This window comes from Micropterus dolomieu, linkage group LG16, assembly GCF_021292245.1.
Source record: "Micropterus dolomieu isolate WLL.071019.BEF.003 ecotype Adirondacks linkage group LG16, ASM2129224v1, whole genome shotgun sequence".
In the NCBI taxonomy this organism is placed as follows: domain Eukaryota; kingdom Metazoa; phylum Chordata; class Actinopteri; order Centrarchiformes; family Centrarchidae; genus Micropterus; species Micropterus dolomieu.
Window position 1 is genome coordinate 19,877,093 of NC_060165.1, and position 25,502 is coordinate 19,902,594.

At 40.0% G+C, this 25,502-nt stretch overlaps 1 protein-coding gene across 1 annotated transcript; it reads left to right on the plus strand.

Annotated features, from left to right (window-relative positions):
- The first annotated feature begins 253 nt into the window (after positions 1–253).
- On the plus strand, positions 254–24,477 carry fgd6 (FYVE, RhoGEF and PH domain containing 6). The gene is made up of 21 exons (XM_046072273.1): positions 254–486; positions 2,270–4,319; positions 8,173–8,275; positions 10,470–10,537; positions 10,629–10,659; positions 13,301–13,452; positions 15,808–15,964; positions 16,384–16,471; positions 17,442–17,492; positions 17,594–17,652; positions 17,741–17,812; positions 18,386–18,454; positions 18,631–18,714; positions 18,891–18,970; positions 19,091–19,193; positions 19,290–19,433; positions 19,520–19,622; positions 20,254–20,348; positions 20,471–20,599; positions 20,696–20,844; positions 21,950–24,477. The coding sequence occupies exons 1-21, from the start codon at positions 477–479 to the stop codon at positions 21,990–21,992; spliced, it is 3,840 nt and encodes a 1,279-aa protein (XP_045928229.1). The 5' UTR covers positions 254–476; the 3' UTR covers positions 21,993–24,477.
- The last annotated feature ends 1,025 nt before the right edge of the window (positions 24,478–25,502 follow it).

The following is a 25,502-nucleotide window of genomic DNA, read 5'->3' on the forward strand; positions in this document are numbered from 1 at the left end:
GGAAATCGGCTTCAAAATAAAAACTATACGTTTTATTACACTGCGCTGTCAACATAAAACACTGCATAAACAGCAGCAATTACATCTTAATTTACTGGAAATATCCATTGCAATAAACATTTATGCTCACTTCTGTGTTTTTACTTCATATTCCAACAACAACCAGATCTTCTCCAACAGTAGTTTTATTGTTAAGTGGATAACCGGAAGTTAATTGTTTCGTTGTATTCTACATGACAATGTTGGGAAAAGCACCGTGGCTAAAAACTTCGGGAAAAATGGAAAAAGTAACAGGCGTAAAGAGTTTAACCGTGCATCCGCTGGCGAGATAAGGAACAGCGACTATGGATCTGTATTTTTTCTCCCTGATGTGGTTTTCAATCTGACTATGGTGTCGAAGGAGGAAAAAGCGCAGATTTTCTCGCAATTCCATTGAAAGTATATTTACCCATGGAGAAAGGAGCAAGTCGGGAGTCATGAGCACAGGTTTGTTTCGTGGGGGAGCTAACTTAACTTAGCAAAATCTTGCTGTGCAAGCGTTTATTGTGGTTAGGTAAAACTAAAATCAAATTTTAGTTTAGTCGCAGAAACTGAGAAACTTGGCAATTTTTATGTTATAACGGACGGTTGCATCCACTCTATTTTTACTCAGCCACAGTTAATTACAGCTTTTCTTAATAACAGCTTTCAAAAAGATATAAAAGAGGATAGGCTTCAATTTGAGTGCTTTCTGAAAACGCAGTCATAACTCACAATCACACATTTTCCCTTTCTGTTTGATATTACAGCTACTGTTGCAGCTGGAGGGGGTTAAATCCTTTGTCCTAAAACATCTGTCCTGCTGTTGATGCAACAAGTCGGACTCGATAATGCGCTGCAAAGTTAACATCTCATGTAAAACAGTTAACATTTGCTTGTATGAAGAGCGGTGCCCTCGGGAAAATCGTGTCACCAAATAGGAAATGTGCCAAAGAGTTTTTGTGATGTTTTTTTTCCACGACATGAGCAGTTTTAGTCGAGATAACGTTACCTGGCGTTGGCTTTTACAGCGAAAACGCAAGGCCAGATTTCCGCTGAAAAATCTGTCGGTTTAATTTTGTGTCGGTTATTCGTAGGCTCGTAAGTCCGAGGACATAGTTGATTAACTTTGATGGCATCGTTAGCATGTACTGGCAAATTCGGCTTATAGATACACCACCAACTAACAGTCGGATACAGTTTATTGATTCCACCCTGCTCATCACCGCCATCCATGGTGGATTTTGATATACATTTGGGTGAACCCATAGAACCACTTCTTAAAGTTGTACTTTTCTAATAGAAGTTGTATGCCGAATTGAAAAGTGGCTCTCAATAATTAGTAAACAAACGTTTATTACTATCCCACCACTTAGGTATTTTTCCTTTGTAGGCACAGTGTCTTTATACTTCGTGATTTTCTAGCTGAGTTTGGTTTGGAGCGAGGCTCCGTCTGCAAAGGGAGCATGTATTAGGAGACAGAGCGGTTTTTGGTCGTTGGCCTTTTCGGAAACATCCGATGACTCCACTTCTCGTGGTGTCGGCCAGCCAAGAGTTTCAGCCAGTAGAGTGGAAAAAATGGCCTACAATTTAAATTCACAGCTTTTTATTAGCGGAGACACTGTATTTTTAAAAAAATAGTATTTATTTATTTATTTTAAACAGACCAAAAAGAGTAATTTAAGCTATGACTTTTAGAAATACAAGAACACAAACTGTCAGAAGCAGACAGTTTGAGCAGGAAGAAACAATTATGTCAATACATGATTTCAATAGGAGGACACAACAGAAATATACCAATTATTCTATATATATATAATATTGGTTTCTGCTGGTGTCATTTATACAAAACCTCTCTCAAAGAACAGAGTACAAGTTTAACTGTGAATCTGAACTGAAAAATCCTGTTTTATTTTTACTGCCACAAGTGAGTTCCCTTCAGTACTCGTTTATCAGATAATTGGTTTAAAATACATCAAAATAGTTGAGCAGATGTGACAAGAGTTTCATAATTTTGTTAAATTTTGATCCCTCCAACCCTCAGTTCTTCTCCCACTGACCCTAAGAGTGACCTCTTGACCTTAGCCTTAACCACACCTTGCAGCTGTCAGTGCTTATATTCCAGTTAGGTGTGGATAATGCAAGCTTGATGATGTGCCGTTCTGTTGTTGCATGATTCATTAGAAAAGGAAGTGTGATTGAAGGATTTTTGACTTTTCTGTAAATCTCCTCCCTCTTCTTTTACGTGCAGGTGTGAAGAAGCCTCCATTAGCTCCCAAACCTAAACTCCCTGCTACCACCAAACCCTCTCCCCCGCCCATCGCCCCCAAACCAGGTCTTCTTTCCCACTCTTCGGTCATCTCCCAACCTTCCCCTGCTACTCTAAAGAGGACAAAACCGGTTGTTGCCCCCAAACCATGCATTCCCAAATCCACAGCTTCACCTCCCCCTGTTTCACCCCCGCCACCCAGACCCAGTGAACCCCTTATCCTATCTTCGGAACAACAGGAGGCTTTAGGTGATAGCCTCTCTCTTCTCAACTCCAAAAATGGGATTTTATCAGAAACTAACAAACGTGAATCATATTACATCATTCCCACCTGCTCCTGTGGGCTTGAGGACTGTTCACAGTGCCAGCGTCTGGAAAACGGAAGTACAACGGGGATTGAGAGCGATTTGCACAAAGAGCTGTTGCAGAATGGGATTTCTACGGCAGAAAACCGGGAGGAGGGAGTAGTTGTAAAGAAGGGTGAAGGTGGAGGGATGAGCAAAAAGCCCAGGGATAAACCTCAAAGACAGAGACACCTGGATAGGATATCCCTAAACAAAGAGCCACAGAGGACAGAGGAGCAGAAGGAAAAAGCTTCAGAGACTATAAAGCATCAGGAAAGTACTGCTGCTGAGCCTGATGTTTCAAAAGCTGATGTACAGACGGAGGCTCAAAAGATAGATGTAACAGACTCTCAGTCAGCCTGTGATGTTGCAGGCAGCATCATTGTCCCCTCAAGTATCACTCCTCATGAGTCTTCTGCAGAATCCTTTCAGGTAGAATACAGAGAGCCTATCAGAAATGCTTTTCCTACCAGGTTACTCCCTGATCTGCAGGTCCCTGCAGCCCCTAGTAAGCCTCTCCCTGTCCCTCACCCACGTAAATTTAAAAAGCCAGCCCTGGTGAGGCAGGATGGCATGGAGGGCAGTGCCCAGGATCAGGTGGCAGAGGATCAAAAACAGGGGCTTGAGGGGAAACTGAGTCTAGCTGGTCTGTCTCTCAGTTCAGAGGGCGAGGAGCTCAAACAGGACACATGTGATGACACTTTAGCCCAAAAAGACTTGGAAGGTTTGGGAGAGGACGAGAGCGACGCACCTGTCCCCCCTCCTCGACAGACCTCCCTCTCACCTCGCCTTCACAGAACAGTCCACGTGCCCTCTTCTCTGAACAAAAACACCTCCCACTCTTTAGTCCTGCTCTCACATGCTGACTCATTGAGCCACAAAAATGAGGGCGAGCAGCACCGGGTGGAGGAGGACGAAGAGGACGGGTACGGCGACTTTGAGCGCTACCCGATCACTCACAGCCTCCCCAAACAGATCAAACTTGGCTGTCATCCTCCTCTAGCAAACGCGAGAAAAGCCTTTTCTGCCGAGGATCAGCAGTCACCGAGGGCGCCGCCCAGAAAACCTCAGAGACACAGCCTGCCAGCACCCCCTCCACCCTCCATCTGCCCTCCTGCACCTCCACATGCTAACACCCCCATGAGGGAGCTGCCTGCGCCGCCTCAGGAGAAAACGGCCTGGCGCTTCACCCGACCTTGTGTGACCTTCTTCAACCGGCAGATACCCACCAGGAGCAGCATGCCGCCAAAGAGCCGAGCTCCGGCTCTGGGGGGCAAGCAGAGGGCGCAGTCCTTCTCTGCAGCTGACCTGGCAACCCGAGCCGACTCTCACAAAAGGAGCCTCTCTTTCCGGAAGCTGCTGGAGCTCAGGCTGTCTGTCAAGATGCTGCCAAAGCTGCTGGCAAAGGGAGGTCAGTCCCTGGACTGTACCAGCGTGGAGTCAAATAGGGCGGAAAAAAGCCTGGAGCGGCCCAAAAGCTGCATAGGGGAGGCTGATATTTGCGGAGATGGTGGAGAGGAATCAGTAGAGTATGAAAACGTTCCTCTGTATGAGGAGATTCCCGAGTACATGAACCTGCCGTTTCACAGTGCGAGGCTGGGCTGGCCACATGACCCTGATACTGCTGATTCAGACATCTATGAGGTGCAGGACCCCTATCACAAATACCAGGACCTTGAGTACGAGAGGTACGGTATTTTACATATTTACAAGTTTGTGAACATCTGGTGCAACTTAATTTGTCAATTTCTTTTTATTGTTTGGGGCGTTTTATGCATTTATTAGAAAGATTACAGTAGAGAGATGATAAGAATTTAGGTAAGAGAGAGAGACGGGGAATGACACACAACAAAGGTCTATGAAATATCATTTCAGAATGCCTTAAAACACATAAAAGTAGCAAATTGTTGAATTTAAATCTTAAACAGCAGATGTTTTGCATTTGTAAACCATTAATCTATTATCAAAATTGTTGTTTAATTTTTTAACATCCAACTAATAGTTTCAACCCTTATTTTTGTCTCTATTCAACTTTCTATAATCATGTTTCTAAGGTGATCCAGCAGCAACACCTGAGTCAGAATAATCTCTCAGTATAACAGAAAATAAGGAAAACATGTCTGTTTAGCAGCCATTATTAACTTCAAATAAATAGACTTTTATACTGTGAACAATAGCTTCTTGTGTTTCTGAGGAAAACAAGCCTGAAAGTTGATGCCGGTCCGATACAGATCTGCTGTACACTTGCTGCTTCACTGTAATTTAAGGTGACCCGTAGATCCAGTGTGGGAACCGCTGTGTGCGACAGGTTGCACAGGTGACGTTAGTGGTTTGTATTTACACCAGTGTGAAAGTCAGCCTTTGAGCCAGCGGCACTGAATTTGAATAGAGCATTTATGTGCAGCAGGTCGGCCTCTTTTCCTGTGGGTTATTTTCAGTGGCCAGAGCAGGAAATGTCTGAGAATCGCAGAAACACCACGCAGCTCTCTAGAACAGGGAAAATAAACCTCGAGCAACCACCACCCTCCTCCTCAGTGTGCCCGCCCTCGCACTGTGTTTAGCCTCTTCCTAACCTCATCACTCCATTTTCCTCCTCTGTGTCTCTGTGAGAAGAAATTTTTGTTCTAATCATTAAATTAACAAATAAATCACATTTTTACATCACATCTACGTAAAAGTAGCAGTTTGCAGAGGGCACGAGAAAACATAAAATAATACACACACACACTCAAACGACATTGATAAGAATAAACTGCATACATAAATTACAATATCTTATTAAAGATAAAAGACACGATTTATTGTGGGAAGAGCAACAACAACCACATAAAGAAATGTATTACTACAAAACCTCCTCCAGCAATGAACCGGTTTCTGACTTGCTTTTTCATGACATTGTATATCCAGTTGTTTCTTGGCTCAAACCACTGTTCACCAAAGTTCATGGAAATGTTTTAAATTAATCTTTTAGTTATATTTTTTCCCAAAATACTCCAATGCAAGTCCGACTATTTGGCAAAAGAATCACCTTTTTAGTTAGTGAAGATAAAACATCAGGGCAACTAATAATTATTTTCATTATCAATGAATTTGTCACTTTTTTCAATTAACAGGATTAATTGTCCAAGGTAACACCTTCAAATATCTAATATATATTCAGTTTACAATAATATAAAACAGAATAGCAGGGAATCCTCACATTTAAAACAGCATTCATTGTTGGTTTTTTTGGCCGCAGAACAAGCTTTCAACACAACATTTGATATTTTATCACCTTTTTAAAGTTGTTATGGCGTTTGTGTCAGCAAGTAGTTGCTTATTTACGCATCCGGCAGACACGTAGCAACATTAGCATTCATTTGGAGTTGTGTTTGTGTACGCCTGATGAATATAAGTCCAATATTCATTCTCTTTTGGCTCAGTTTTTGGTCTCCACCAACAAATATCTTGTTGCTAACTTTCTCTGTTCACCCTTGAGTGCTGGGCAGGTAGCGTATAGTGGGCTTAACATAGCATTTTCGTAGAAGACGGCTGCCTGCTTCTTCTGAAAACAAGGAGTACTGTGAGACTGGACCAAAACAGTTAAGTAGCCATCTAAAACCAAAACAATGAGCTGAAGAGTAGAGTTAAAAGTAACTGCAGTGATAATTCTCTGTGGGTTCGTCGCTACAACTCATTTTAATTAAATAGTATTGACTAGTGCAGCTCTTAAGAAGCTAAAACTTGAGAATCTGGATTTTTGCTCGACAAATCTCTTAAACAATTGAGAAAATTTCACTCCGTCACCTTGTCACATTGATGCTATTAAGATCCTGTTGAGTCACTCTGTTCTTGATAAGAGGCCCAGACTGTTCCCATGATAGACCATGGCTCTACAAGTGATGAAGCCAAGGCCACGTTAGGTGATGAGGAGCTACACAAATGTGAAATCAGCCCTTTAAAGCAATTAAGATGTACCCAGCTTCTTAATTCTGTCTGGTATGCAGAGTGGTTAGCAGGGTGTTTGTGTGTTTGAGAGGAGAAGGAGGAACCAAGTGATTCTGTAGTGTTTCCCAGGCATCTGAGCCTGTTAAGTTTATGTAAGTAGCCTCAGGCTGTAAACAAGTGGCGCTCTGTGCCTGACCCAGTGTGTTGGAATACTCGACTATAGAGAAAGCATACGGGAGAAAGAAGCTGAGGAAGAGTGAGTGTGTGTGTTGCGATTTAGGTAAAAGAAACAAGGAAGTGGAGAGAGTGGGCTATTGCTGATGAGAGTGAAAGGAAATGTGAGAATTTTTGGAGTCCCCCGGGTCTTTCCTATCTAATATTTATTCTGAGCCATCACCCTTTTTGCCAGCGTGCAACATCTACAGGGCTCTGTACAGAGAAACAGCAGGACAGGGCTTTAGAGACGAAATCAAAACACATTAATTCCTCCTCATCTGAAGTCTTTGAAATCCGACAGCTTAATTCTACAGAACAGACGATGAGAGCTGGATCAAAACATTAGTGACACTCAAACACATGTTGCTGCTTGTACTAACCTGCCAGACAACACTTTTTGTGTATAGAGCCGAGTCAGCATGTCGTCTTGCTGCCAGCCGCAGGGTTGATAAAGATGCAGCTCGTAGAAATACAGGTTAATATAGTGGGTATAGGCCTACCTAAAACATAATAATAATTAGGACTGGGCCACAGTAAGTGAACGCATCACCATTCAAATACACTTAAGTAGATTAAGTGAACACATCTAGGCTCAAATGCACCTCAATACATACAATAGTAACAGATTTTCTTTACCCTTTTAATCAAATTTGTAGGGCTAAGTTTATTGAAGCACTACTGTGTAGTAGGCTTGCAACTAACGATTGTTTTCATAGTCGAATAATCTGTTGATTATTTTCTCCATTAATCAATTAGTTGTTTGTGGAAAGTGTTGATCAGTATTTCCTAATGCTCAAGAGTACATCCTGAAATGTCTTGTCTGTTTTGTCCACAACCCAAACATATTCTGTTTAATGTAATAGATGAGAAAAGAAACCAGAAGATAATCACATATAAAAGATGTAATGAGAGAATTCTAACTTTTTGTATTAAAAATTCATTTAATAGATTTGATTAATGACTAACCATTGCAACTCTGTGTATTACTATACCAATGCTGAGCGATCTTTTCTATCTCACGCCAGGGATTTTTAAATTCTACTCAACCAGTGTTGGTATTTTCTTCAAACCTCAAAAGTGAGGACGTTGAAATTATCTTAGATAGATGTTGTCACAGTGTAAAAGTCAATATTTTCCATTGAACACAATCTCTGAATGAGTGTCCTATGAGTCTTATACTGACTCGTATGCTTCTTCCGAGTAAAGATTATCAAGTCCCCCTCTTGCACAAAACCTACACTTTAATCTTTATTTATCCAGGGAGGGTGTTTCTGAACACACAATGACACACGCACACCTACCCGGCCCAAAGTTCAGTTCTTTTAATCTTTCTTTACCTCTCACACAGTTTGTTGTGTTAAATGTGTGCCGTCTGTGTTTCTGTGTTTTGGCGAGCAGTGGCTGGCTGAGCCAGGACGTCCACTCCGAGGAGGAGGAGATCCACAGTTCAGACGAAGAGGACAACAGCTCCACCTCCAGCAAGGAGCACCTAGACAAAACTGTAAGGATTCATTAAATAGATATGAAAACCAGTAAAAATGTATTTTGTTTCTATACCACCCTTGACTGTAGTTAACCACCAGTGGAGTTAATTATAACAAACATCTGGTTAGACATCCTTGTGATTTCTCCTTGTTTTTTAGAAATTTAAATTTTATGTCAACTTTATTCTTTCAAAACTGGCCTGTCAGTTAAACAGAAATATCTTATTATGGCTAAAATAAATGAAAAACACACTTATATTTAATAAATGAATCATATTAGGGCTGCAACTTATTGTTGTTGGTTATTGTTATTAACTAATCTGACAATTATTGTTACTATTATTGTTATGAAACATTTTAGAGCCCAAGGTGACATCTTCAAATTGTCTTTGTCTGACCAACAGATAAAATATTAAAGTTGCAATCAGAAAATTTATTATTTTGATAGTTAATTAACTGCCTGAGTGACTCAACCAAAAATGGCAAACCGTTTTCTGGCACCCGCTTCTTCTTACATATTTAACTTAAAGTTAAAAGTTAAATTATTACAGTGATCAAAATGTCAGACTGTACACCCCAAAAAACGATTTCCTCTAGCCCCTTTTTAGCCATGAAAATTGTATAAAATGTCACACATAGATCTTTGTTATGGAAATTTTCCATGTTGCCTTTTCTGAATAGAGCTGCAGTTTTTGCATGTTTTGCAAGTCTGTTGTGTTTGCTTGGGAATGAATTGTTGTATAAAGCCAGTAGTAGAATGTACTTTACTGGAGTATTTCCATTTTATACCACTTTATACTATAATATATTGTACTTTTTACTCCACTACATTACATTACACAGCTCTAGTTACTTTGCAAATTAAGAATTTACAAAACAAACCTATGATAAGCATTTAAAGTACAATGCACTGTTATAGATTAAACTACCAAGTATATAACAGTATGTGAAGGTAGTTAAAAAGCTCCAACCTCAACAGTAAATGCTAATTACGCACCAATGCATCCATAACAAAAGTCTAATGATGTGAAAAGTATTAGTGAGACACTGACATATTCCATTTTACTGCATTAAGTACATTTGCAGTATTTCTACATTGTAGTAATGCAACTTTTACTTACACAAAGGCTCTGATCACTTGCTCCACCTCCGTTCATAGCAGTGTTATAAACTTGTATGTGCATTCCTTAATGCACATAGTTCCCCCTCGTTTAGGCTTGTGCAAACTTGCACTTGTCTTTGAGCTCTAAGTAACCAATGTGCAATGTTTCCCTTCTCAAATTGTTTAATTATAATGGTTTTTTTGAGTCATTAAGAAGTAAGACTCCACAGTATTTCACAAGAAAAAGCAAAGATTTTTAAAGACCTTTTTTAAGCAACAGAAATGTTTTGACCTCTCCAGTTTATTTTGCAACCACAACTCCATGTTGTCTTAATGTGGCTGTGTTTATTCACACTTTAGACATGGGGAAAACGCTACAGAAATGTTACTAGGTCCTATGTAAGAGGAATGCCAGAGCCACATTTACATAAAAATGCCACTTTGCTCTTTTCAGACATGATGGCAACACATAAAATTGCATTTACAGATTACAATGGAAGTAACGGTCACTGCAGCCTCTGGAGATTGTGTGCACGTTTGCTGCCAAGTGTGTTTGTTGCCTGTCACAGCTTTCCATAAGTGTGTGTTGAAAGGGGGGATGGTGAGCAAACACAGAAGGGTTACAGGTTCAGAAATAGCTCTCTCAATAACTGAAAGAGGTTTATTTTTTTCTTTCTTCGTCCTGTGTGACCCTCTCCATGATACTGTCAGCGCCTGTGTCCGATGCCCCTCAAAGCTCCAGGGTATCACAAACACAGGCTCCGATAGGACCAGTAGGACATTTCAGTCAAGCTGGGGGGCCAAGGCCGCCGTCCAAATTAAGTCATTGAGAGACCGCCCCATTACCATTCAACAACTCACACCATCAGAAAGACACAGGGAGAGGAGAGGGAGAGGGAGAAGGGGAAGGTCGGTGCTCCACTTTCAGGCCTGATTGAGCTGTTGTTTGTAAGGATGTAAACTCAGTCCTGATGGTTTTACAGAGTGAAACAGGATCATGGTGATTTGCAGTGAGCCTGTGAGTGAACAGTGATGTGTTTTGGTAAAAGTCACTCGCTGTTAGCATTTCTGTGGCGTTGCTTAACTGTTTGTGTTTCTCCTCCTTCAAGCAAGAGGACGAGATGAAGAGGAAGAAGGTGGTGCACATCGCCCAGGAGATTATGAGCTCAGAGAAAGTGTGAGTGGTTTTATAATGAACCAGGAAAATCTGTGATAAAAACCTCAAATGTGCTGATTTTTTCATGGTTGTATTTCTGCTCTTTTATCAGATTTGTTGATGTCCTGAAGCTTCTTCACATAGTAAGTGTCCTATTTATTCAAAGACTTATAATAAAAGAACACTTTTAGTGCCTAGCATAATAAATCGCACTGTATGTTTTGTTACCCACACTGACGCTGTTTTGAATGGGGATCAAAGCTTTTCCCAGGGATGGACGTGAATTAATGAGGTCTTGGCTGGTGTTGTCTTTGCACAAGTGCAGAGTTGAACAATGCAGCTATTTCACAGCTGAGGCTTTTAAAGTTGCTGTGTTGGAGGTTTCCTGGGGACGGCAGTGGGCAGGTAAACGCACAGCCTTGAGTAGGAAGGCGGTGCTTTGATCTGTACCGTTACAGCTGACACTGTCATGCAAGAAAAAGAGCATGAGTTGACTTAAAAAGAGATATTATTAGCTTGTCTTCAGTTTGGCTCTGAGGTGAGTTTAGATGCCAAAAAGTTTGTTTTTCTGATTTTATTTATTTAATTTCACATTGAAATGGTCAACACAATACCTGAACAGGAACAGGGTCTCTCAATAACATATGTTGTGGGTTACATCTTATAGGCACACATATTTAGGCAAGGATTTCCAATATTTGAAATCTTTAATGAATTATTTAATCAATGCGTACAGTTTATTTCATTGACAGTTGCACTCTATTTGTCCTTTGTTTTGCTGTCATTTCTGTGTGATGGCTTCTTGCTGGCAGCCATAAGTATTTTAAATAGAGATTATTCCTTTGCTATGTGTTTCTTTGGAATTTTGTCCATGGTTATTGTAACAAAGAGCTATGTCACATATTTTCATTATCTCTTCATTAATCTACTGCAAGTACAAGAAAATTAAAGGACAAGCCCAGAAAATATGAAAATAGTAAGCCATGGTCAAGAAGTATTTTAAAAAAGGACTGTTACTGCACTGAAAAGATATATTTTATAGATTTAGATAAAGATTAGCACATTTTTAAACATTTGAAAGGCACACGTCTGCAATATGTGATTTGCTCAACTATTTAGTTTCAAAGAAATATGCTAAAATGCGGTATTGTCGCTCATCATGTTGCATGCTTCTCTGTTTTGAATGAAGGCGAGACTAACAGGAACCATGTGACTGGATGGCTGTTAACATGACATGAGCAAAATCAGGCGGGTCTTGTGACTTAAAATGCCCCTGCTCTGTGTCCATGTGCTCTTGTTGAAAATGTTTTTGAGCAGACACGAGGTCCAGAATATTTACTCAGCACCTAGATAGCCATGTCAACGTTTTGATGTGTTATACAAATGCCAGAAGTGTTTACACATATCAGAGGATTTTTGGCGTATTTTGTTTTGGTCTGTAACAGAGTTTGTTTATATGCCAAGGACAGACTCTTTAGTGGGTCTGTCCTGAGCGGAATCCCAGGTGAGAGGGTTCAGACAACCCACACCGAGGGTTAAGGGTGCACCTGTCTGCTGGCCTCAGACGTGGCTTTAGTGAAACCACCACAGGGTTAGTAGAAAACGTCGTCCTGTGGTTGACGGGGGAGGGCGCGGCGCGGCACTCTGTCCAAGAAAAGAGGTCAGATCGCATTCTTCTCTCTCCGCGGACGGACTGGCGGCGCAGCAGCTGCTTCCTCAGGCCGCAGAGACGAGCTCCACACACTCACACACACACACACACACACACATACCTTAGATAATCCTCTGTGTGTGTGAGTGTAGTATGTGTGGTGTGTGTGCAGGTGGGTGCGTGGGTTGGTAACTGTGTGTGCATACTTGAGGCATATTGTCCGGCCGATGTGTTTACATTTGTTTGTCCCTTTTTGCAGTTGGTTTATTTGAAGCCAGCGTTCATGTGTGTTTTGTGAATATTAAGACGGCGGTTTGTCAGTTTACCTGAAGGACTGGATAAGACTGAACGTAGGCACTTTTTGTTTTTCCCTGTTATCATAAGTGATAGTTTTATAAGCCGTGATTATAGTGCATATTTGTTTATCTCCATTTTCTTTGTTATTTGTTAAGCTTTTTGTTTTAAGCTTTCTATTTGGGGTTAGTTGTGTATCTGTTTCTGCTCTGTTCAAATGAGGCTGCAGGGATTTGCACAAGTTGTGGGAACAAGAGAATTAGCAATTACTTTGCTTTGTTAAGTTGATGATCAGAAAAGTTCAGCATGACATGACAAAACAACAGCAAAAATGTAAGGGGATGTAATTAGATACATGCTTATAGTGGAATTCATGATCTTCTTGTAAATAAAATATTACTCACTGCACCAATAGATGCCCTTTGCAGGTAGGCTGAACATCATATAAAATTAAATCAATTAAAAAGACGCTACTGATAGGTGTTATATTGAGTGACATGTTATTGCTTAATGAACTTGTGTGTGAGAAAGCAAGAGCTCATGTTAATCAGGACATTGGGATCCTGCGTGGCCTCCCTGCTTCCTTCCAGGTGGATGTGTGTGTTGGCATGCTATACAAGTGTCAAGAGTGCTGACACTGCGTGTCTGTGTGTGTGTGTGTGTGTGTGTGTGTTATAAAATATGTGCAGAGGTGTTGGGGGGTAGGGGGGCAGTTTATGAGGTGATAATCACGTGTTCCTGTTCAGCTGCAATACAATATGTTGTCATATGTCACCCCACCCTGTACAGCTGTGTGTGTGTGTAATACTACTAGCTTTAACCCTCCGTGTGTTCTTCAGGACTTTCGGGATGCTGTTGCCAAGGCAACCCGTCAGAATGGGAAGCCGGTGGTGGATGAGCGGATCCTCAGCCAGATCCTGTATTACCTGCCACAACTCTACCAGCTCAATAGAGATCTGCTGAGGGAGCTGGAGGATAGAGTGGCACACTGGTAAACACACACACACACACACTTTTTATTATTGATATAAGTACTAAGGTAACCCACGGCCTCCTGAATCAAATTCAAGTTATTAATGCTTGCACACACAGAGTGATCTGTCTGCACCCATCTACCTAAAGTCCATTATACAAGCATACGTTCCTTCTCGGCCACTGTGCTCCTCCTGCCATCCCTTCCCACAAAGCAATCTCAGTCCCGGCTGTTCTCATCTGTAACTCCACGATGGTGGAACGAGCTCCCACATGCCATCAGAGCGCGGGCGTCCCGCTCTAACTTCAAGAAGCTCCTGAAAACTGATCTCTTCAGAGAACACTTTCTCTAACTCCTAACCTTGCACTTCCTGTGCTCTTCTTCTTCTGTCTCCTTACAATTCTCTTATATTGTTTGCACTATTTTCTTAACTCTTACTTATTCCCTTAGGTATATATGTACATAATATGCACTAACTCTTACTTTACTGATGCGTGTATGTGGTTCTTCAAATGTAAGCTGCTTTGGATAAAAGTGTCTGCCAAATTAGTAAATGTAAAAAATAAATAAAAAGTAATATATATATATATATATATATATATATATATATATATATATATATATATATATATATATATATATATATATATATATATATATATATATATATAGTACAAGCATTAAAAAGTTCATATTATTAGATTTGTTCACTCTTATTAACTTTCTTAGTGTTACTACTGTTTGGTAGATAATTGTGGCCTAAGTTTTGCAACTACAGTTACCATAATGCTCTGGGGGATTTTTCTATTGATTCAGTGAGTCATGACCTTCTTACAGTCTATGTTCATTTTTTTAGCTTATATTTGTTTACATTTTGGCATCATTATAATTATGCTGAATTAGCTTTTAGCAGTTCCTGTCCTGTTCACTGAATTACTTTAATCCAGAAGAAAACCTAAAAACATGATGAGCCAGGTTCTGCAGTTTTAAGTACCATGAGTTTTGAGTTCTGACTCCAAGAATAGTGTTGTAGTACTCGAGACCAGTCTTGGTCTTAAGACCACTTTTTGATGGTCTTAGTCTCATCTTGGTCTCGACCGCCTTTGTACTCGGTCTTGTCTCGGACTTTGAGGACTCGGGATTTTATTTCAAGACCGTAACTTTGGGAATATCAATAAATTGCTTTTGCATTGTCTGATTTGTTAACATCCTAACTTTGATTGGAAGTAAAACAAATTGCTACAAATGCAACCAATAACCCTAATTAACGACTGTCACCCCTCCCTGCGATGCTTACGTTGATTTCAGCTCTTAGTGTTTGTATGTCGGTGTTTTAATGGGAATGTGGATCTTTCAGATCAATTTGAGAAGTACCTATGATCTCGTTCCACATTTTATTGCGTGCCATGCAATGCCGGGAACTGGTCTTGGTCTTGACTCGGTCTCGCCCACCCTTGGTCTTGGTCTCGACTGCTCTCAGCCCCTAAAAGTCTTGGTCTTGTCTCGGTCTCGATAAACTCTGGTCTTGGTCTTGGCTTGGTCTCGGTTTCGGCGGTCTTGACTACAACACTATCCAAGAACGAGTACAACTTTTAATGCAAATTAGGGCAATCGGGTGCCAAGCGTTTTAAAGTACCTTAATTGCCTCCATGAGCTGTGTGTCACAGATTCTGCTGCAGCTCCAACTGCTGACCGCATTGATAAGCAGCCAATAACCAACTTCCTGTTGTTTTTATAACGCCGGTCTGTACCTGTCCCTTTCAGATCACACAGTATGTTTGCCTCTCTCTCTCTCTCTCTCTCTCTCTCTCTCTCTCTCTCTCTCTCTCCCACTCTCTCTCTGCAACTCTCCCACACACACACCCCCGAGGAGGCACACCTCACAGTTTGAATACCCCCTTTCTAAGCTAGTTTAAACAAATGAGAATGTTAAAGTTATCATCCAAGCTGTCTGTTAGTCAGATGTTAGTAGAGCTGCTACCTGGTTCAACATTGCCTTACTGTAATTGCTGTGATTGTGCAGTTTTACAGTGCAATTAACAATTTAAATGGACAGTTTGAGTGCATCCACTGTTATTTTATCCTTCCCAAGGATTATTCTTTGTGTTTAACTGGAGGTTTGTTTACAACCTCTCAGAGCTGCTGCTTTACTGGACTTAACAATATTACTGAATCCCTAGATCTTTGTTGTTGAGTATGTGTGTAAAATGTTATCATAAACACTAAGTAATAGTAATTTATTCTTCTTTGTCACTATTTTTACTTGCGCTAATCCCCAACTGGAGTTATTTCTTAGATTTATTTGTTTTCTTATATTTCTTTTAATCTACTACTGCAATACTGAATGACTTGTTTGTGTCTGTCTGGCTATAGGAGCGATCACCAGAGGCTGTCGGACATCTTTGTCCAGAAGGGTCCTTATCTAAAGATGTACTCCACCTACATCCGCCAGTTTGACAACAACGTGGCTCTGTTGGACGAACAGTGCAGGAAAAACACAGCGTTTGCCACTGTTGTCAAAGAGTTTGAGGTAGAGCTTTTGTGTTTTCTTTTACAGAGTGTGTTTTTATTATGCATCATGTGTTTTCTTACAGTGAAAGTTGTTATAAATCTATTGTTTGTTAATTAGGGGTCCAGCTAATAATTATTTTCACAATTGAATGGTCATAAAAAACTTTTTTTTTTAAAGCTGTAACCAAAAAAGTTTGATTTACGGGTATATCTAAATGAACCTTTGTCTAGTTTTAACTGGAAATTTTGTCATTTTCTGCCAAAAAACTTTAAAGACTAAATCATATCCGTGTCTGTTGAACTATCTGCAGCTTCAATCTAAAATCGTTGCTATCAGTTGCAGCCATCAAGCAGTTGATTGGAAGCTTCAGTGTCTATTTGGATTTCTGAGGGTTTTCAGCAGCATATGAAAACAACTTTGTGTTTGTTTTGTCTCAGATGAGTCCAAGATGTGCCAGTCTGGCTCTAAAACACTACCTGCTGAAACCAGTGCAGAGAATCCCTCAGTACCAGCTGCTGCTCACAGGTACACACACCCTGACACACATCCACTCCCTGTGCTGGTCTGTTCTACAAACATCTGCGTACTAAAAATGATTGAATCATGGTGCTCTTTTATTGACAGTATGTGAATCAAACTTGGATTGAAGTCAGGTCTTTCTGCTCTGCCTTCCTTCTGGTTTTGGTACTATACCAGCGCCCAGAGGACAGTAACAGGAACCTGTTTGACATGAGGAACACATTCTACAGATCAGATTATTATAAAAAACCATATGAAGGAAAAGGAGAAGCTGTCTGCACACTGAAAATTAGGAAACTTTTCTTATATCATCAAATCAATCAATAGGTGCGTTTGAGATGACTGCGGCTGACTTCTGCTGACTTCATAGTCTAACGTGAGCTGCAAGCGACCGCAGGGGCAGGGAATAAAAACGGCACCGTCAAGTCGGACGCATTCTACCTGCGTGAGCTTACTGTGAGCTGACCCGGCGCCTGCAGCCGCCTTGCTCCCCCGAGGTTTTAAATGGTGACATGTTGCAGTGCCGCCGAAAGTCGGAAACAATCTCTAACCAGCATGCGTTATTATAAGCCCAGCATCCATCATGTTAAGTCAGCGCAGCGCAGCGCCAAACGCACCTAATGTGTTTTCATGTGTCTCCCCCTGGTGGCTGGAACAAATATTAATTCGTTTTTTATCATGCATATTTTGCCCAATCAACACCTTTTTTTTCTGGTAGGAAATGTTTATTAGATATCCTTTCTTTAGGGCAGTATGTGTTTTCTCTGTAAGTTGCAAATCGATAGGCATCATGTGATGTCGTAATTGTAGGTAGAGTTTTCATTTTTTATGTATATATAACCTGTTTTTTTTATTCACATGGAAGTTTGCCTTGTAGGTCACGGGCTCCATCTCCTTTTCCTTTGAGGCTGTTGTTTGTCCCGTAGTGCTGGTGCAAACAACTCACCTAAATTGAAACCTCTTTGCTCTTTTCTAGATTATCTGAAGAACCTCCCAGAGGACTCTGAGGATTATAAAGACACACAAGGTTAGACAAAGGACAATAATCACTATTAGTATCTACCAGGACGATCCCTTGTGATGTAGAAACACTAATGTTTATGTTTGTAATGTTTGCTATCCATGCAGCTGCCCTCAGCATAGTTAAGGAAGTGGCCAACCATGCCAATGATATTATGAAACAAGGGGTAAGACTTTATTCAATTACAAAGCTTTAAGGTTTGTGTACTTCAGCCTTGTGTTTCTCCTCACCTCTCAGATCTTGTTGTGTTTCAGGATAACTTTCAGAAGCTGATGCAGATTCAGTACAGTCTCAACGGTCACCATGAGATCGTTCAGCCGGGCAGGGTAAGTCACAAAAGCGTTGCCAAGTTTTGTAAATTCTCTCAGAGGACAGCCAGATACTAGTGTTACTGATTTTTTTCAATAACTTTCTTTTAGGGTTGTGAGAGAAGAAAGTAACATTCAAATTTTGATTATTTTTTTTCTAAATAGAAACATTTCACATTTAAAAGTATTTAAAAATAATACAAAGACAACCACATTTGAATATCTTATTAAAACGATACATACAAACTGAGTACAAAGATCCCATAACTGTTGATAATACTCTACAGTCATCTACCACCAAAATCCTAATCTACCTGCTATCATTGTGTCTTCTGGCCCACTAGTCAGAAGACGTTAAATTCGTTCCCTTCCGGTTGGAGCTGTGTTTTATTTTTGTTTGTTGCACGTTTACACATGTTTATGCGTCACCCAACATGACAAACTTATTCCCCTCATCACTGTCTTCTGAGCTTCTGTTTTGTGTCTTAGTTGTGACTATTTTAAACTTCCTACATGTCATAAAAGCCACTGGACTCCACATACTGTATGTTAAATGCACCCCATTTAGAGCAAACATGTCTGTATTCGCAGGTGTTTCTGAAGGAGGGCACTCTGATGAAGCTGTCCCGGAAAGTCATGCAGCCTCGGATGTTCTTTCTGGTGAGCAATAAATGGAAAATTTTCTATGACTAAATCCAGCTTATTTTATGCTTGTACATTTTTCTTTCCTCTCACAATGGAGTTAATTTAATCTACAGAAGAAGTTCTATGTTTACATTGTCTTGTGCCTCCATAAATCTTTTTTCTGACGTTGTATTGTTTCTGTGTTTCTTCAGTTCAATGATGCACTCATGTACACAACTCCGGTCCAGTCCGGCCAGTATAAACTCAACAGTGTCCTCTCTCTGGCCGGGATGAAGGTTAGACACACTGCTGCTTTTTGAATCCCAGTCTTATAAATGTACTAGTGTTCAGTCTACACTGAAATATCGGCTATAGTGAATTATTGATGCATCGAGGCTGAGTTTCAGCATTGCTCATACATTTTCAATGGTACACAATCTCTGGGGGTAATCTGTTATTTCTGGATTTCCAGGTGAGTAAACCCAGCCAGGAGGCCTATCAGAACGAGCTGAACATTGAAAGTGTCGAACGCTCTTTCATCTTGTCTGCCAGGTCAGCACTCAGTCTTAACAACTGTCATACAAATATATCATCCAAACATGATAAACATTTATATATTTAATCGTCTGAGTTCGCTGTACCTGAGAGTTCGTGTCTATTTTATGGTTGCAGCTCAGCTACAGAGAGAGACGAGTGGCTGGAGGCCATCGCCAAGGCCATAGACGACTACACTAAGAAGAAAATAACATTCATATCGAGTCGAAGTCAGGAGGAGGTAAAACTGTAAATCTGTGTGGGTGTCTGTTGAGAGTTTTTGAGAATAATTTCACCTGAACGTGTCCATGTTAACGCTCAGTCTCTCTGGACTCAGGCGGAGTGTGTCGTTGACAGCGGGGCCCCGTTAGGTTCAAAGGCTCCCATCTGGATTCCAGACCTGAGGGCCACCATGTGCATGATCTGTACCTGCGAGTTCACCCTCACCTGGAGGAGGCATCACTGTCGCGCCTGTGGGAAGGTCTGTAACACTCTGACTGCCCCTACTCTTACAACACAACATTTAATGAAGCCCTTTCTCATCGCAGTTACATGTGTATCTGATAGGTGGTGTGTCAGGCATGCTCTGCCAATAAGTACTACCTGGAGTACTTGAAGAACCAGCCAGCACGTGTCTGTGATCACTGCTTTGCTAAGCTGCAGGAGAATAGTAAGTACACAGGGATTTCAGATAGTCTGGAAATTCAGCAGCACAAAATCAGATTCAAAGTCTGATGATATTAAATATTTAAAAACAATAAATGAATTGATCCTACTAATATGTATTGTGTGCGTGTATCCAAAGCCTGATATATCTTATTCCTCTGCCATATAGTTCCATTATAGTCCAAAAACTATTTAAAAACATCAGTGAGTCACACATGTTGCCACATTGCCATAAACACACTGTTTATTTTGTCTCACATACACCATCCTGTTGCCCCAAATATTAAACAAGAACACCAAAGAAACTTATTTCCTCCTGTTTGACTAATGTCTCGTAAAAAAAATACAATTTATAAACATTTCTGTAGCATTTTTGAAGATAAATATTTGGAACCCCTTTTTTAAAAAGATTTACATCTACAGTCAGAACTGATTCATTTGGGGCTAAGAGCCACAGACGAAAAGTATCACATTGTTGGTTTTGGTCTTTTCATGGGATTTGTTGACAATATTGACATTAACAGAAATACAGAATATTGTCAGACTTGTCATTTAACATGCGATAGATTTTTTTAATTGTGGTAGAACCATGTGGTTTTGCTGTTTTTAATGATTTTTCTTTTTGTGTTTTTTAGGTGACCGCTGTGCTTCCACATCAGTTTCTCCTATCAAATCTGGAGCTTTCTCCTTCACTAGAAAACAGAAAAAGATTCCTGCTGCACTAAAAGAGGCAAGAAACATACATTCACACTCATGTACTAAATTAGCTTTTTGGTGTTCAACTATTTTTGCTGTATCTGGCATATAGCGAGTATGTGAAGTGACCTCTTTTTCTGCTTGCTGTTTTTCCAGGTTTCCGCCAACACTGAGAACTCCTCCATGAGCGGCTACTTAAACAGGTCAAAAGGCAACAAGAAGCAGTGGAAGAGGCTGTGGTTTGTCATTAAGAATAAAGTCCTGTACACCTACGCTGCCAGTGAGGTACCCAGACTGTGTGATTTATTTTTATTTTTTTTTTACTAAACTCTGTGTTGTTTTTGTACCTTTTTTGGTTGAGTAATTATTTCTCCCCTCCAGGACGTTGCAGCGCTGGAGAGTCAGCCCTTGCTCGGTTTTTTCCTGAGGGAGGAGAAGAACGGGCCGGCTCAGAAGCTGCAGTTTAAGCTGTATCACAAAAATACCCTGTTTTATATCTTTAAAGCCGACGACATCCCCACTGCACAGAGGTAACTAAATTTAAATAGCCTTAAAGGTGCAGTCCTTAAGATTTCAGGCCTGGTTGATTTGGTGGTTTACTACTGCAGCAAACACTCTTTGAGCAGCTGCCTTGTCAGAAATGCAGCAGAAGAGCAGCTAGTGTATGTGTTAATAATGCAGCCAAGGTGTGAAGCCTCTAGTTTCATTACTTGCTGCAATTTAAAACTGATCCAAATGTCACAAAAAAATAAATAAGTATAATAAATATATATAATTTGGGCGAATTATTCTGATAGTAAGATGGGCTGCATAGGTGGGTTCTAGTGATGTTATATCCACGCATTTACTCATGAGGTACAGCAGCAAATGTCATTGATTATTTTAATCCCCCAGCACTCCGACAGGATCGGTCAGGATGAACTGACAGCAGCCTCTGTGATCAGGAAAAGTAATTTGTTAAAGCACAAACACAAAGCCTATAGAAATCTATTTACACATGATCCATAAGGGGAGCTACCGTCTTGTTAAGTAGAACTGAGCTCTCCCATAGTTTGCACACTGCTTACATTCTCAACCATCAGATTCCCGCAACAGAAAATAGCGTTTCTCTTTTACTCATGTTTTGTTTTTCTGCTGCCGAAATGTTTCTTGGTGTTGGAGAATTATAGAAAAAGCAGAACACCCCTTAATTTTGGGTTAAAATGCATTGTAATGCGCGTTACTGAGATTTTAACGGATCTAATATTACTGTTTTTTTTAAAGTAATTCATTATATTACTGCGTTACAGCAAAAAGCAATACATTACTGTAATTGCGTTACTTTTGTAACGTGTTATTCCCAACACTGGTGACAGTAATGCTGAATTACACGCTGCATTGTTTCCTGTGAATCGTTCGTGCACTTTAGTTTGAATCCAAAACAAGAATGGCAGACTCCGCCACTGACGATGAAAACTACTATATAAAGATAATAACTTAACATAAAAACATTAAATTACAACCATAAATTATATAAAAAATGGGGTCTGATTTCATGAAAATCTTAAGGATTATACCTTTAAATTATTTTGAAGTATTTTAATGTGTTTGTCCAAATGATAATGTTAATTTCCTGTTTTGTATTTTTGTCTTTAGATGGATCGAAGCCTTCCAAGAGGCAATGATTCTTGAACAGTAATTTGGTTTCACAGCAGTGAAGTCATATCACAGCCCCGGAGCCAGTTGATAGACAACTTACGACCCCTGATTGATCTCAGGTCAAGGGTCACCAGCTCAGGAAGGACTCCGGATGGACTGTTTACTCTAAACAGAAACCCACTACAGAGCGCCACATACTGTATGTTCCCCCTCAAAGAAATGGATTCTGTTTCTCTAAACATAGTTTCTACCAACAGCTACTGATGCTCAGCAGTGCTGGTTGAGGTTACCGTTAACAGTTTGTTGCAGCTGTGGGTCAAAGGTCAAGTCCAGAAGCATGTGTGTGGAAGTGAGACAGAACAGTTGTCAGTAACATTTAAAGCCCTCGGAAATCCTAGGAAGTCTGGAAATTATTTTGAACTGCAAACGGATGAAGTTATTACTTTTTGTGCGAAACAAAATATACAAACCTGTCTGTCTTCATTCAGCATGTTGATATTGGCGACACTCAGAAATTCTAAACCTACTGTGTCATTTTGTTTAAAAGAGATGTAAGCAACATTCACTGCCCGCTAAATGTCTCACTAGTGCACCAGCATCTCAGACCAAAGCAAATAGGCGCTACTGCCCACTAGACTCCATTGAGAAAAATCATCATGAAACACACTTCATTCAAACTCAACAGGAACAACATAAAATTCACCCAAGCTGTCTTTGGGAGGCTTTCCACTGTTCCACCAATCACCAACTCTGGTTTGGTCAAAGTAAACCCTTAATTCACCGAAATGTTCTGGCTCTACGCCTCAGCTGGCAGCCGGGAAACGGGCTGCAAAAGCTGCAGAGAACAAATGCGCCTGCCAAAGTACGTCCACTGAAAGTGTTTGTTTTTTCCCAGTGACAGCCTCAGATTATTATTCTAAGTGCCTGACAACATTATGTGAAGGATCCTGACAGAGATGGACTTTTGTTAACAGTAAGATCCTTTATTTTGCTCTCACTAGCCCCCAGACTCCATTGGGGGGGTTGTTGTAACATTAAAGCTACTTCATTAAAGCTGAACAGAAACCGTAAAACTCAACAAAACCGTCTTGGTTAGTGTTTCCACTGTTCCAACCATCACCAACTCTGGTTTGATCGAAATAAACCGTTAATTCAAAGAATTAGATCAGAAAAGAAACAACCGTTGTATCGCTCTCCTGAGAGCCAACAGTTTCACCGAGAGGGACTCACGTGCGCACGTGACCGGATCAGCGACCGAAACAAAGAACAGGGAAGCTCGGATGACAACAGACATTATCCTCTGCTTAGGACCCCATTACTCCACTATATCTTTACATAGCAAATAGTAGTTTGCTGCTATATTAATGTTCAGAAATGGCAACGGAAAAAAATCTAAAGATAGAATTTAAAATATCTGTTTAAGAGTTTAATGATTAACAAGGTGGGATTTTACTGTGAAAATCCGGCTTCTATAATGAAAGAGGAAGTTCTGCTCTTTAGTTTGATCTCTCTGGTTAAGAGATTGTTCTCTTTTATTTTTAAATTCAACACACAAAACATTTAAAACGTGGGTTAAAAACATCCTGGAGAAAACTGGAAATGTCATGAATATTGTAGATAGTTTTCATACAATTTTTTTAAAATGTATTTTTGCCTGTTTAGCCACATTAGATATGGTTAATGGTTATGGACATGAAAGAGCAACATTGACCTTTTTTTTATATCAAAGCCAAGAGCTTATATTTATAAAATAGGAAGATTTATTGTTTGAAAAGTACAGGCTGCCAGATATGTGGGGAGTCAGGGTTTGTTAGGAAATATGGTTCCATTAAAACAATTGTTCTTTTAAATTTAAAAGAAAACTGCTTACAGAAAATGGGATTTTTTTATGAGCAAATACTGTGGGAAGTATATTTCTAAGGAAATGCTCAAAAGGAAGAAAAGATTTTTAATTTACATGCTTGTTTTTGTAGATATTGTGCCTTATATCTCCTGTTTGGAGATAAATTGCAATAATATAGGTGCTCTATTTGAAATTCTTCACTAAATCAGGACAAATTTAAGCATCCAGTTTGCATGACTACTCACTTTCTAGCCAGGGTACTCTGGGTTTGTAGCTTTAAAAACAGTAGTTTTTTCAGGTCTGTGTCTTCTTGATGAGTTGCCATATGTTGCACTACCCCATTAGGGCAATTGAGTTGATTTCACAGATGGAGAAACCCAAATCCTACTTTTTTTTTTAGTGAAGGATTAAAACGGTAATACTGTCATTATAGCTCTTTCGCTGCTGCCGTCATACAATTTCATGTATGCCTCGTTCAGTTTGGGGCTAGCGAGGTTTAATATAAATCTGCAGCAGCCTGGTATGAAAATGCCAGTCAGGAGCACCCAAGCATGCATTTCTTCATGATTGTACATTAACAGTGACCATTTGTAAACATTCACTCTATCAGAGTTAGAGTCTCCTATAAACAATGATTCTAAACTGTCAGGCAACAGTTTTTAATAAAATATATATAAATATACATCTTGTCCTCCTGTATTAATTTCTTGTGTTGCTTCAAAGGATTAAAAACTACTACTTAATTGCACAGTGCAGACAGATGTTTGTGGGCGGCAGTAGTCCAACTGTCTGTCATGTGTATCTAACGTCTGGGTCTCTCTCTGAGCCGGCGATCAAAGGACTCGTTTGACAGATAAGGCATTTTTAATGAATTTTACTGGTTTTATGCTCTATTTCCCCTCCATCTCCCTGAGCTGTGACACTGGACCGTGTTAGATCCACCCTCTTGGACGTAGCTCGTTGACAGACTGTCCTTTAATTAAAAGGCAAGAGTTCATGTCTGTGTCAGGAAACGTCGGCTCTGCTGCTGAAGTGTCCTCCAACAACCCGCTGAATACTCCACATTGCAAGTTTACCTTTTGATTGTCCACTTTCAATACTACTTCAATGTTAATATGTTTGTGAGGATTTAAAATGTTAATGCTGCTCGTAATTTAACAGCTTTTAATGTCCAAGCAAGAATTATGTTGGAATTGATTGTAATTTTTCACCTTTTCTGCATCTTAAATCTATGAGATGATATTCTAATGCAGACAAATACACATACAACATGCACACAATTAGATTTTCAAGTGTTTATTGACAAATTCACAGCATAGAAAGAAATAATAATCTATACCATCAAGCAGCTGTACTAGAACTCATGACTTACAGCCTGCTGTAAGTTTACGTGCTGACACCCCTGGTGGTTTATGAATTTAACAGCAAAAGGCAACAACTTATAAACATAACAATGACCATCTTTAACAAACAGGTTGCTCCGCCTATTTGTGCATGTGGTTATAGCAAGGTGGAGTAATTCTATGAACTATCACAGTTGTTGTCTTTGGTTAACAGTAATATTTGAGATAGAAATACTTCAGATTTAAGGGTTGTATTTGTCACTTCCAGTCTTACATGTACAATATGAAGTGAAATGCGTAGTAGCATGCCCCATCCTCGAATATGTAAATAACATAAAACGATTAAAGTTATACTATCATTACT

Excerpts from the sequence above, each read along its gene's own strand:
- fgd6 (XM_046072273.1), top strand. Across the intron at positions 13,453-15,807 it reads GAGGATAGAGTGGCACACTG|GAGCGATCACCAGAGGCTGT; the intron begins GTAAACACACAC and ends GTCTGGCTATAG. Across the intron at positions 17,493-17,593 it reads GGATTATAAAGACACACAAG|CTGCCCTCAGCATAGTTAAG; the intron begins GTTAGACAAAGG and ends CTATCCATGCAG.